Here is a 13824-nt window from a genome sequence, read left to right as displayed (position 1 = left end):
AATAATTTCCAGAAAAACAATTTAATCGAAAAACCCGTTTTTCCGCAATTTCAGTAAAAGTGTAAATTTAAAAAATTCGTATTGACCGTATTTTAAGGTGTTGGAACGTGATTTATATCTTAAATTAAAGCTAAAAGGCTCTATTTTGTGATAACGCCGAAATATCATCGGGTTTGCTATAAACAATTTGTAGAAAATGAGTCTTGAATGAAAATCTGTCTATTTGCGAAATGTCAAAAAAATCTAAATTTAAATAAATCATAACGACCTTACTTTGGGGAATCAAAGAATGATTTATGTCTTAATTTAAAGCTAAGAGACTCTATTTTTGGATAATGTTTAGTAATAATAGTGGTTATTATAAATAATTTCCAAAAAAATAATTTAATCGAAAAACCCGTTTTTCCGCAATTTCAGTAAAATTGTAAATTTAAAAAATTCGCAATGACCGTATTTTAAGGTGTTGGAATGTGATTTATATGTTAAATTAATGCTAAATGATTTTATTTTATGATAACGCCAAAAAATAATAGGGTTTGTTATAAACAATTTGCAGAAAACGAATCTTGAATGAAAATCTGTCAATTTGCGAAATGTAAAAAAAAATTAAAATTTAAATAAATCACAACGACCTTACTTTGGGGAATTAAAGAATGATTTATGTCTTAATTTAAAGCTAAGAGACTCTATTTTTGGATAATGTTTAGAAATAATAGAGTTTATTATAAATAATTTTCAGAAAAACAATTTAATCGAAAAACCCGTCTTTCCGCAATTTGAGTAAAACTGTAAATTTAAAAAATTCGCATTGACCGTATTTTAAGGTGTTGGAACGTGATTTATATCTTAAATTAAAGCTAAAAGGCTCTATTTTATGACAACGCCGAAATATCATGAGGTTTGCTATAAACAATTTGTAGAAAATGAGTCTTGAATGAAAATCTGTCAATTTGTGAAATGTCAAAAAAATGAAAATTTAAATAAATCATAACGACCTTACTTTGGGGAATCAAAGAATGATTTATGTCTTAATTTAAAGCTAAGAGACTCTATTTTTGGATAATGTTTAGAAATAATAGTGTTTATTATAAATAATTTCCAGAAAAATAATTTAATCGAAAAACCCGTTTTTCCGCAATTTCAGTAAAAGTGTAAATTTAAAAAATTCGCATTGACCGTATTTTAAGGTGTTGGAACGTGATTTATATCTTAAATTAAAGCTAAAAGGCTCTATTTTATGATAACGCCGAGAAATAATAGGGTTTGTTATAAACAATTTGCAGAAAACGAGTGTTGAATGAAAATCTGTCAATTTGTGAAATGTCAAAAAAATCAAAATTTAAATAAATCATAACGACCTTACTTTGGGGAATCAAAGAATGATTTATGTCTTAATTTAAAGCTAAGAGACTCTATTTTTGGATAATGTTTAGAAATAATAGTGTTTATTATAAATAATTTCCAGAAAAATAATTTAATCGAAAAACCCGTTTTTCCGCAATTTCAGTAAAAGTGTAAATTTAAAAAATTCGCATTGACCGTATTTTAAGGTGTTGGAACGTGATTTATATCTTAAATTAAAGCTAAAAGGCTCTATTTTATGATAACGCCGAGAAATAATAGGGTTTGTTATAAACAATTTGCAGAAAACGAGTGTTGAATGAAAATCTGTCAATTTGTGAAATGTCAAAAAAATCAAAATTTAAATAAATCATAACGACCTTACTTTGGGGAATCAAAGAATGATTTATGTCTTAATTTAAAGCTAAGAGACTCTATTTTTGGATAATGTTTAGAAATAATAGTGTTTATTATAAATAATTTCCAGAAAAATAATTTAATCGAAAAACCCGTTTTTCCGCAATTTCAGTAAAAGTGTAAATTTAAAAAATTCGTATTGACCGTATTTTAAGGTGTTGGAACGTGATTTATATCTTAAATTAAAGCTAAAAGGCTCTATTTTATGATAACGCCGAAATATCATCGGGTTTGCTATAAACAATTTGTAGAAAATGAGTCTTGAATGAAAATCTGTCTATTTGCGAAATGTCAAAAAAATCTAAATTTAAATAAATCATAACGACCTTACTTTGGGGAATCAAAGAATGATTTTTGTGTTAATTTAAAGCTAAGAGACTCTATTTTTGGATAATGTTTAGAAATAATAGGGTTTATTATAAATAATTTCCAGAAAAATAATTTAATCGAAAAACCCGTTTTTCCGCAATTTCAGAAAAAGGGTAAAGTGAAAATATTCGTATTGACCGTATTTTAAGGTGTTGGAACGTGATTTATATCTTAAATTAAAGCCAAAAGGCTCTATTTTATGATAACGCCGAAATATCATGAGGTTTGTTATAAACAATTTGCAGAAAACGAGTCTTGAATGAAAATCTGTCAATTTGTGAAATGTCAAAAAAATCAAAATTTAAATAAATCATAACAACCTTACCTTGGGGAATCAAAGAATGATTTATGTCTTAATTTAAAGCTAAGAGACTCTATTTTTGGATAATGTTTGGAAATAATAGTGTTTATTATAAATAATTTCCAGAAAAATAATTTAATCGAAAAACCCGTTTTTCCGCAATTTCAGTAAAAGTGTAAATTTAAAAAATTCGTATTAACCGTATTTTAAGGTGTTGGAACGTGATTTATATCTTAAATTAAAGCTAAAAGACTCTATTTTATGATAACGCCGAAATATCATAGGGTTTGCTATAAACAATTTGCAGAAAACGAGTCTTGAATGAAAATCTGTCAATTTGTGAAATGTCAAAAAAATCAAAATTTAAATGAATCATAACGACCTTACTTTGGGGAATCAAAGAATGATTTATGTCTTAATTTAAAGCTAAGAGACTCTATTTTTGGATAATGTTTAGAAATAATAGTGTTTATTATAAATAATTTCCAGAAAAATAATTTAATCGAAAAACCCGTTTTTCCGCAATTTCAGTAAAAGTGTAAATTTAAAAAATTCGCATTGACCGTATTTTAAGGTGTTGGAACGTGATTTATATCTTAAATTAAAGCTAAAAGGCTCTATTTTATGATAACGCCGAGAAATAATAGGGTTTGTTATAAACAATTTGCAGAAAACGAGTGTTGAATGAAAATCTGTCAATTTGTGAAATGTCAAAAAAATCAAAATTTAAATAAATCATAACGACCTTACTTTGGGGAATCAAAGAATGATTTATGTCTTAATTTAAAGCTAAGAGACTCTATTTTTGGATAATGTTTAGAAATAATAGTGTTTATTATAAATAATTTCCAGAAAAATAATTTAATCGAAAAACCCGTTTTTCCGCAATTTCAGTAAAAGTGTAAATTTAAAAAATTCGTATTGACCGTATTTTAAGGTGTTGGAACGTGATTTATATCTTAAATTAAAGCTAAAAGGCTCTATTTTATGATAACGCCGAAATATCATCGGGTTTGCTATAAACAATTTGTAGAAAATGAGTCTTGAATGAAAATCTGTCTATTTGCGAAATGTCAAAAAAATCTAAATTTAAATAAATCATAACGACCTTACTTTGGGGAATCAAAGAATGATTTTTGTGTTAATTTAAAGCTAAGAGACTCTATTTTTGGATAATGTTTAGAAATAATAGGGTTTATTATAAATAATTTCCAGAAAAATAATTTAATCGAAAAACCCGTTTTTCCGCAATTTCAGAAAAAGGGTAAAGTGAAAATATTCGTATTGACCGTATTTTAAGGTGTTGGAACGTGATTTATATCTTAAATTAAAGCCAAAAGGCTCTATTTTATGATAACGCCGAAATATCATGAGGTTTGTTATAAACAATTTGCAGAAAACGAGTCTTGAATGAAAATCTGTCAATTTGTGAAATGTCAAAAAAATCAAAATTTAAATAAATCATAACAACCTTACCTTGGGGAATCAAAGAATGATTTATGTCTTAATTTAAAGCTAAGAGACTCTATTTTTGGATAATGTTTGGAAATAATAGTGTTTATTATAAATAATTTCCAGAAAAATAATTTAATCGAAAAACCCGTTTTTCCGCAATTTCAGTAAAAGTGTAAATTTAAAAAATTCGTATTAACCGTATTTTAAGGTGTTGGAACGTGATTTATATCTTAAATTAAAGCTAAAAGACTCTATTTTATGATAACGCCGAAATATCATAGGGTTTGCTATAAACAATTTGCAGAAAACGAGTCTTGAATGAAAATCTGTCAATTTGTGAAATGTCAAAAAAATCAAAATTTAAATAAATCATAACGACCTTACTTTGGGGAATCAAAGAATGATTTATGTCTTAATTTAAAGCTAAGAGACTCTATTTTTGGATAATGTTTAGAAATAATAGTGTTTATTATAAATAATTTCCAGAAAAATAATTTAATCGAAAAACCCGTTTTTCCGCAATTTCAGTAAAAGTGTAAATTTAAAAAATTCGTATTGACCGTATTTTAAGGTGTTGGAACGTGATTTATATCTTAAATTAAAGCTAAAAGGCTCTATTTTATGACAACGCCGAAATATCATCGGGTTTGCTATAAACAATTTGTAGAAAATGAGACCTGAATGAAAATCTGTCAATTTGTGAAATGTCAAAAAAATCAAAATTTAAATGAATCATAACGACCTTACTTTGGGGAATCAAAGAATGATTTATGTCTTAATTTAAAGCTAAGAGACTCTATTTTTGGATATTGTTTAGAAATAATAGTGGTTATTATAAATAATTTCCAGAAAAATAATTTAATCGAAAAACCCGTTTTTCCGCAATTTCAGTAAAAGTGTAAATTTAAAAAATTCGCAATGACCGTATTTTGAGGTGTTGGAACGTGATTTATATGTTAAATTAATGCTAAATGATTTTATTTTATGATAACGCCGAAATATCATGGGGTTTGCTATAAATAATTTGCAGAAAACCAGTCTTGAATGAAAATCTGTCAATTTGTGAAATGTCAAAAAAATCAAAATTTAAATAAATCATAACGACCTTACTTTGGGGAATCAAAGAATGATTTATGTTTTAATTTAAAGCTAAGAGACTCTATTTTTGGATAATGTTTAGAAATAATAGTGTTTATTATAAATAATTTCCAGAAAAATAATTTAATCGAAAAACCCGTTTTTCCGCAATTTCAGTAAAAGTGTAAATTTAAAAAATTCGTATTGACCGTATTTTAAGGTGTTGGAACGTGATTTATATCTTAAATTAAAGCTAAAAGGCTCTATTTTATGATAACGCCGAAATATCATGGGGTTTGCTATAAACAATTTGCAGAAAACGAGTCTTGAATGAAAATCTGTCAATTTGTGAAATGTCAAAAAAATCAAAATTTAAATAAATCATAACGACCTTACTTTGGGGAATCAAAGAACGATTTATGTCTTAATTTAAAGCTAAGATACTCTATTTTTGGATAATGTTTAGAAATAATAGTGTTTATTATAAATAATTTCCAGAAAAATAATTTAATCGAAAAAACCGTTTTTCCGCAATTTCAGTAAAAGTGTAAATTGAAAAAATTCGCATTGACCGTATTTTAAGGTGTTGGAACGTGATTTATATGTTAAATTAATGCTAAATGATTTTATTTTATGATAACGCCAAAAAATAATAGGGTTTGTTATAAACAATTTGTAGAAAACGAGTCTTGAATGAAAATCTGTCAATTTGTGAAATGTCAAAAAAATGAAAATTTAAATAAATCATAACGACTTTACTTTGGGGAATCAAAGAGTGATTTATGTCTTAATTTAAAGCTGAGAGACTCTATTTTTGGATAATGTTTAGAAATAATAGTGTTTATTATAAATAATTTCCACAAAAATAATTTAATCGAAAAACCCGTTTTTCCGCAATTTCAGTAAAAGTGTAAATTTAAAAAAATCGCATTGACCGTATTTTAAGGTGTTGGAACGTGATTTATATCTTAAATTAAAGCTAAAAGGCTCTATTTTATGATAACGCCGAAATATCATGGGGTTTGCTATAAACAATTTGTAGAAAACGAGTCTTGAATGAAAATCTGTCAATTTGTGAAATGTTAAAAAAATCAAAATTTAAATAAATCATAACGACCTTACTTTGGGGAATCAAAAAATGATTTATGTCTTAATTTAAAGCTAAGAGACTCTATTTTTGGATAATGTTTAAAAATAATAGTGTTTATTATAAATAATTTCCAGAAAAATAATTTAATCGAAAAACCCGTTTTTCCGCAGTATCAGTAAGTGTAAATTTAAAAAATTCGCATTGACCGTATTTTAAGGTGTTGGAACGTGATTTATATCTTAAATTAAAGCTAAAAGACTCTATTTTATGATAACGCCGAAATATCATGGGGTTTGCTATAAGCAATTTGCAGAAAACGAGTCTGGAATGAAAATCTGTCAATTTGTGAAATGTCAAAAAAATCAAAATTTAAATAAATCATAACGACCTTATTTTGGGGAATCAAAGAATGATTTATGTCTTAATTTAAAGCTAAGAGACTCTATTTTTGGATAATGTTAAGAAATAATAGTGTTTATTATAAATAATTTCCAGAAAAATAATTTAATCGAAAAACCCGTTTTTCCGCAATTTCAGTAAAAGTATAAATTTAAAAAATTCGCATTGACCGTATTTTAAGGTGTTGGAACGTGATTTATATCTTAAATTAAAGCTAAAAGGCTCTATTTTATGATAACGCCGAAATATCATCGGGTTTGCTATAAACAATTTGTAGAAAATGAGTCTTGAATGAAAATCTGTCTATTTGCGAAATGTCAAAAAAATCTAAATTTAAATAAATCATAACGACCTTACTTTGGGGAATCAAAGAATGATTTATGACTTAATTTAAAGCTAAGAGACTCTATTTTCGGTTAAAATTTTGAAATAATAGGGTTTGTTCCAAATAATTTGGAGAAAAGGAGTCTTGAATGAAAATCATTTTATCTACGGAATTGTTGTGTAATATAACGTATGTTATAGCGCTGGTTATCACTTCTTCGTAACGAATAACAATTTTATGCTTTTTGTTGTAACGAATTTATTGTTAAAGGTACGACACAACTCAAACGACGCTCTCTAAATCTTATTGATAGTGACGCGGAAAAATGTGTATAAAAAAGGTACAAATTACAACAGAATATTGTTCCATGTTTTGTAAATAATAATGAATTTATCTTTATGTATATTTTAAATATAATGGAGATAAACAGGATTAAAAATAAACAACTTTATCTCCGCGTCAAGATTGAAAACTAATTTTAGTTTTAAAGTTCATCATTTAAGCATACTTGTTATCTTTCGGAAACTACAACGATAAGCGATAATTTTCGCAAACGTTTGCATTTGTATCTATATATAAACAGCTTGTTACGATTTGTACATCAGTGCAATGGAACAATCTTGTAGGGCTACTTGGAAAAATTTCAAAGTGATTGAGTAACGGTGTAGTAATTATTAAAAGGATGAAAAAACCTGCTAAGCGACACTGAGTTCGGACATTGTAAAGAAAGAGAAGATTACAGAAATCTCTGTAATGCGTGATTTGGCTGAGTATTGTTGAGTTGAGTCTGCAACTAGCTAACAAAACAGAAGTGGATATTTTGGATTAAATCTGCGATGAAGAGGTGTAACAAAAATCCAGATACAACTGCCCGACATGTCCAGAAAACTCTGCTTTATGATCCATGCTTCAGAATATAGCATAGTGCACAGTAATTATGTTTTGTAATATTTTGAGGTAGCCGTGGTATTCATTTTGGTTTGTATAGCACATTACGTTATATTTAAACTCATAGGTATTTATTTCTAACAACTTCAACATTTTCGAAAAACACATTTTAGTTCTTAATTACATTTATGATTCCTCTTGTGAATCCCAACCTTAACCCCCCTTTTTGATTGCAAAGTAATCTCTACGGTGAAACAAAGTTTATGTTGAACGTCTACAAATTCATAATTAAGCAACATCTTAGCTAGTAGCTAGTCTTAAAAACCTTTCCTATTAAGTATTCCATAAAATTATATTTCTTACCCATGCAATTTCGAATCCCAGCGTTAAAAGGGGTATAACTATATCTATTTGGATTCAAATTTTCCGTAAGAAACCGTTCTGGAATAAATTTTTCAGGTTCTAGATATAACATTTGTCCACTTTGTAGAGAACACAATGATTTTCGATTTGATTCAAAAAATCGTATAAAATCGGGCATCTAATGAATCGTTATAAAACTATCGCTAATTATAAAGTCAACTGTGATCTATTCAACGAAAAAGGCCGTTTTAAAAAAATATTTCTTACTTTTTGAGATATAAAACTTTTTGTCTCATCGCTATCTTACATTTAAGTTACTTAATCAATCGTTTTCAAAAAATCATAAAAAAACGATTTTTGAAGATATCATTTCGCAATTTTCAAAAATTGTAGAAGGAAGTGTTACCTTTTTAATAAAGAAAACCGCTTTTGAAAATCTTTTTTCGTTCTTGAAACAAATATTTTTAAACAAAACGATACTCTTCCCACTTTGTAGAGAATACAACGATTTTTGATTTGTTTCAAAAAATCGTATAAAATCGGGCTTCTAATGAATCGTTATGAAACTATCGCCAATTATAAAGTAAACTATGATCTTTTCAACGAAAAAGGCCGTTTTTAAAAATATTTCTTACTTCTTGAGATATTAAACTTTTTGTCTCATCGCTATCTTATATTTAAATTTCTTAATCAATCGTTTTCAAAAAATCATAAAAAAACGATTTTTGAATATATCATTACGCAATTTTCAGTAATTATAGAAGCAAGTGCTACCTTTTTAATAAAGAAAATCGTTTTTGAAAATCGATTTTCGTTCTTGAGATAAAAATTTTTAAACACAACGATACATTTTCCCACTTTGTAGAGAATACAACGATTTTCGATTTGATTCAAAAAATCGTATAAAATCGGGCATCTAATGAATCGTTATAAAATTATCGCCAATTATAAAGTAAACTGTGATCTTTTCAACGAAAAAGGCTGTTTTTAAAAATATTTCTTACTTCTTGAGATATTAAATTTTTTGTCTCATCGCTATCTTATATTTAAATTTCTTAATCAATCGTTTTCAAAAAATCATAAAAAAACGATTTTTGAATATATCATTACGCAATTTTCAGTAATTATAGAAGAAAGTGTTACCGTTTTAATAAAAAAAACCGTTTTTGTAAATCTTTTTTCGCTTTTGAAATAAGAATTTTTAAACACAACGATACATTTTTCCTCTTTGTAGGGAATACAATGATTTTCGATTTGATTCAAAAAATCATATAAAATCGGGCATCTAATGAATCGTTATAAAACTATCTCCAATTATAAAGTAAAGTGTGATCTTTTCAACGAAACAGGCCGTTTTTAAAAATATTTCTTACTTCTTGAGATATTAAACTTTTTGTCTCATCGCTATCTTATATTTAAATTTCTTAATCAATCGTTTTCAAAAAATCATAAAAAAACGATTTTTGTAGATATCATTACGCAATCTTCAGTAATTATAGAAGGAAGTGCTACCTTTTTAATAAAGAAAACCGTTTTTGAAAATCTATTTTCGTTCTTGAGATAAAAATTTTTAAACACAACGATACATTTTCCCACCTTGTAGCGAATACAACGATTTTCGATTTGATTCAGAAATTCGTATAAAATCGGGCATCTAATGACTCGTTATGAAACTATAGCCAATTATAAAGTAAACTGTGGTCTTTTCAACGAAAAAGGCAGTTTTTAAAAATATTTATTACATCCTGAGATATTAAACTTTTTGTCTCATCGCTATCTTATATTTAAATTTCTTAATCAATCGTTTTCAAAAAATCATAAAAAAACGATTTTTGAATATATCATTACGCAATTTTCAGTAATTATAGAAGAAAGTGTTACCTTTTTAATAAAGAAACCCGTTTTTGAAAGTCTTTTTTCGTTCTTGATATAAAAATTTTTAAACACAACGACACATTTTCCCACTTTATAGAGAATACAACGATTTTCGATTTGATTCAAAAAATCGTATAAAATCGGGCATCTAATGAATCGTTATAAAACTATCTCCAATTGTAAAGTAAACTGTGATCTTTCCAACGAAAAAGGCCGTTTTTAAAAATATTTCTTACTTCTTGAGATATTAAACTTTTTGTCTAATCGCTATCTTATACTTAAATTACTTAATCAATCGTTTTCAAAAAAACATAAAACAACGATTTTTTAATATATCATTACGCAATTTTCAGTAATTATAGAAGAACGTGTTACCTTTTTGATAAAGAGAGCCGTTTTTGAAAATCTTTTTTCGTTCTTGATATAAAAATTTTTAAACACAACGATACATTTTCCCCTTTATAGAGAATACAACGATTTTCGATTTGATTCAAAAATTCGTATAAAATCGGGTATCTAATGAATCGTTATGAAACTATCGCCAATTATAAAGTAAACTGTGGTCTTTTCAACGAAAAATGCCGTTTTTAAAAATATTTGTTACTTCGTGAGATATTAAACTTTTTGTCTCATCGCTATCTTATATTTAAATTACTTAGTCAATCGTTTTCAAAAAATCATAAAAAAACTATTTTTGAAGATATCATTATGCAATTTTCAAAAATTATAGAAGAAAGTGTTATCTTTTTAATAAAGAAAACCGTTTTTGAAAATCTTTTTTCGTTCTTGAGATAAAAATTTTAAACACAACGATACATTTTTCCACTTTGTAGAGAGTACAACGATTTTCGATTTGATTCAAAAAATCGTATAAAATCGAGCATCTAATGAATTGTTATAAAACTACCACCAATTATAAAGAAAACTATAATCTATCTAACGAAAACGACCGATTGGGAAAATAATTTTTACTTATTTTATCGTTCTTGAGATAAAAATTAAAAACACAAACACACATTTTCTCACTTTACACGGAAATCAAAGATTTTCGACTTGATTAAAATTTATTTTTCGAGATAATAAATTTTTTGTCACAGTTTTTTATTATATTTTGTGATTCCTTTTTCGTATCCCAACTCTAACCCCAGTTTTTGATTGCAAAGTAATCTCCACTGTATAACAAATTTTATGTTGCACATCGACAAACTCATAATTAAGCAACAGCTTCGCTAGGGCAATTTTCATCGAGGTCATCGCATACAATTGTCCTACAAAACCTTTCTTATTAAGTAATCCATAAAAATATATTTCTTACCCATGCAATTTCGAATCCCAGCGTTAAAAGGGGTATAACTATATCTATTTGGGTTCAAATTTTCCAGAAGAAACCGTTCTGGAATAAATTTTTCAGGTTCCGGATATAACTCAGGGTCGAGATGCATCATAAACGGGATCATGAGAATCATTAATCCTTTAGGTAATGTGGTGTCTTCGTATATTACATCTTCTTCGAGTGTTCGAGTGAATAATGGAATCGCCGGGCCTAATCTCATCGATTCTTTCATGACTAAATCTAAATATTTCATCCCTAACATTTGTTGGTTTGTTATTGTTTGGTGGATATCTTCGCCGAGAATTGAGTGAACCTCTTCGTACGCTTTTTGCTACAAATTTGATTTAACAATTATTAGATTGATTTAAAACAAAAATATTTACTTGGATTTCGGGGCATTTCGCCAAATAATAAATCATGTAAGACATTGAAACCGCCGAAGCATCAAAAGCCTAAAATTTAATTAATTGAGTTAATTAATTTGATTTAAATAAAATAATTTTAATTTACAGCTGTAAAGACCATCGTTAATTGTCTTAAAATATCTTTTTCTTTATTATTTTTATCCCCCAATAAGATATCCATGTAAGTGGGTCTTTTTTGGGTGTTTAAATTGTTGTTGTATTCTTTTCGCTTCCTCTCAATGCTTCCTCTCAAGCTGTCGTGAAGGATTTTGAGTTGTTCTCGTTCTTTCCAATAAGTTCTTGTGAGTCTTTCCGTTATGGTGAAGTAGGTTAATGGCAAAAACATTTTTTTGAGGGATATCTTCATCAACGTTTTGATACACCTCGCTGTTTTTCTTTTATCAATTTCTGACCCGGTTTCCCCCAAAATCGTTTCTACAATTTATTTATTAATTTTAAACTTAGTAATAAATTAAAAAAACGCACCAACAGTTTGGTCAAAAGTGAAATCCTCCAAAATGTGGACAACCTCGGTCGATTCGTTATCAATTTCATCCTTAAATTTGTTAATAAGCCCATCGGCGTGTTTATTAAAAATTTTATTGTTATCGAGGATGTTTTTGTAGTCGAGGGTTGGATTTAAAACTTTTCTTTGTCGCCTCCATTCGTCGCCTTTCAATAAAATTAATTTTTGAATTAAAATAATTAAAAAAAAAATTGTTGTTACCGTTTACAACAAGCAAGGAATTCCCCACGACGCTGTTTAATGTTGCTGAGAACAAAAACGGCTTATTTATGTGTTTTGGAGAGCTCAAAATAAGCGAAAATATTTTTGGATCCGTTGTACAAAGCGTTGGGATTGGCCCAAACATGGCAAAAACGTTTTTTCCCATCGTTTCAACTTGCGATTTAATCACATTGTAAATGTCTAAAAAGGTGTTATTAAAATTATTATTTTTTGTTAATTTTAAGCACTCACCGACGTTATTTCGCACTTTATAAGTGATCCCTAAAATGGGAAATTGGGGCGGGGAAGGGAATATTTTCAAATGATTTCTATATCTGTAATATATATAATACCACCATAATGGTAGCGAAATAATCGCTACGATTATGACAATTAATAACTCGGCAAGAAACATTTCAAATTGAGTAAATTTAAGGTTTATTGATGGTTTATTTATACTTATTCCTGGAGGTCGAATTAACTTATTTGCTTAGGGTCAAATAAACAGTTTTATCTGCAAATCTTATTTAAGAGAATTAGTGCTAAAAACGTCAAAATGAGGGTTGCAACTTAAAAAACTTCTGGGAGAGTTATTTATGAAAATTAAAAAAAGATTTTGATGTTAAATTAAAGCTGAAACTTTCCTCTTTAAAACGATATATGATATATATGCAGCTGGGTTATAAAAATTTTGAGATAAAAGCATTTGAAATTTTATTCCGATTTCATCTTAATAGTTAAAACGTCAAAATGCACTTGCAACTCAAAAAACAGTGGAAGGGTTATTTATGAAAATTAAAAAAAGATTTTGATGTTAAATTAAAGCTGAAACTTTCCTCTTTAAAATGATATATGACACATATGTAGCTGGGTTATAAAAATTTTGAGATAAAAACATTTGAAATGTTGTTCCGATTTCATCTTAATAGTAAAAACGTCAAAATGCACGTTGCAACTCAAACAACGGTGTAAATGTTATTTATGAAAAGTAAAGAAAGATTTTGATGTTAAATTAAAGCTGAAACTTTCCTCTTTAAAATGATATATGATATATATGTAGTTGAGTTATAAAAATGTTGAGATAAAAACATTTGATATTTTGTTCCGATTTCATCTTAATAGTAAAAACGTCAAAATGCACGTTGCAACTCAAACAACGGTGTAAATGTTATTTATGAAAAGTAAAGAAAGATTTTGATGTTAAATTAAAGCTGAAACTTTCCTCTTTAAAATGATATATGATATATATGTAGTTGAGTTATAAAAATGTTGAGATAAAAACATTTGATATTTTGTTCCGATTTCATCCTAATAGTAAAAGCGTCAACATGCACGTTACAACTTAAAAAACAGTGGAAGGGTTATTTATGAAAAGTAAAAAAAAGATTTTGATGTTAAATTAAAGCTGAAACTTTCCTCTTTAAAATGATGTATGATACATATGTAGCTGGGTCATAAAA

The 13824-nt window shown here is 27.4% G+C and overlaps 1 protein-coding gene across 1 annotated transcript; it reads right to left on the bottom strand.

Moving 5' to 3' along the window:
- Positions 1 to 10952: 10952 nt before the first annotated feature.
- On the bottom strand, positions 10953 to 12794 carry LOC111422059 (probable cytochrome P450 4d14). The gene is made up of 7 exons (XM_071200891.1): positions 12617 to 12794; positions 12365 to 12565; positions 12124 to 12309; positions 11744 to 12072; positions 11617 to 11685; positions 11216 to 11564; positions 10953 to 11168 (listed from the first exon to the last, which is right to left on the bottom strand). Exons 1-7 carry the CDS (start codon positions 12777 to 12779, stop codon positions 11005 to 11007), a joined length of 1461 nt encoding a protein of 486 aa, XP_071056992.1. The 5' UTR covers positions 12780 to 12794; the 3' UTR covers positions 10953 to 11004.
- Between the last annotated feature and the right edge of the window lie 1030 nt (positions 12795 to 13824).

Source organism: Onthophagus taurus, unplaced genomic scaffold (genome assembly GCF_036711975.1).
Source record: "Onthophagus taurus isolate NC unplaced genomic scaffold, IU_Otau_3.0 ScKx7SY_15, whole genome shotgun sequence".
NCBI classification, from domain to species: Eukaryota; Metazoa; Arthropoda; class Insecta; order Coleoptera; family Scarabaeidae; genus Onthophagus; species Onthophagus taurus.
The sequence above is the reverse complement of the archived record's forward strand: the minus strand, read 5'-3'. Positions and strand labels throughout refer to the sequence as shown.

Excerpts from the sequence above, each read along its gene's own strand:
- LOC111422059 (XM_071200891.1), bottom strand. The coding sequence starts at position 12,779 with ATGTTTCTTGCCGAGTTATTAATTGTCATAATCGTAGCGATTATTTCG. Across the intron at positions 12,310-12,364 it reads TTCCTTGCTTGTTGTAAACG|GCGACGAATGGAGGCGACAA; the intron begins GTAACAACAATT and ends TTTTATTGAAAG. Across the intron at positions 12,073-12,123 it reads CACTTTTGACCAAACTGTTG|AAACGATTTTGGGGGAAACC; the intron begins GTGCGTTTTTTT and ends AATAAATTGTAG.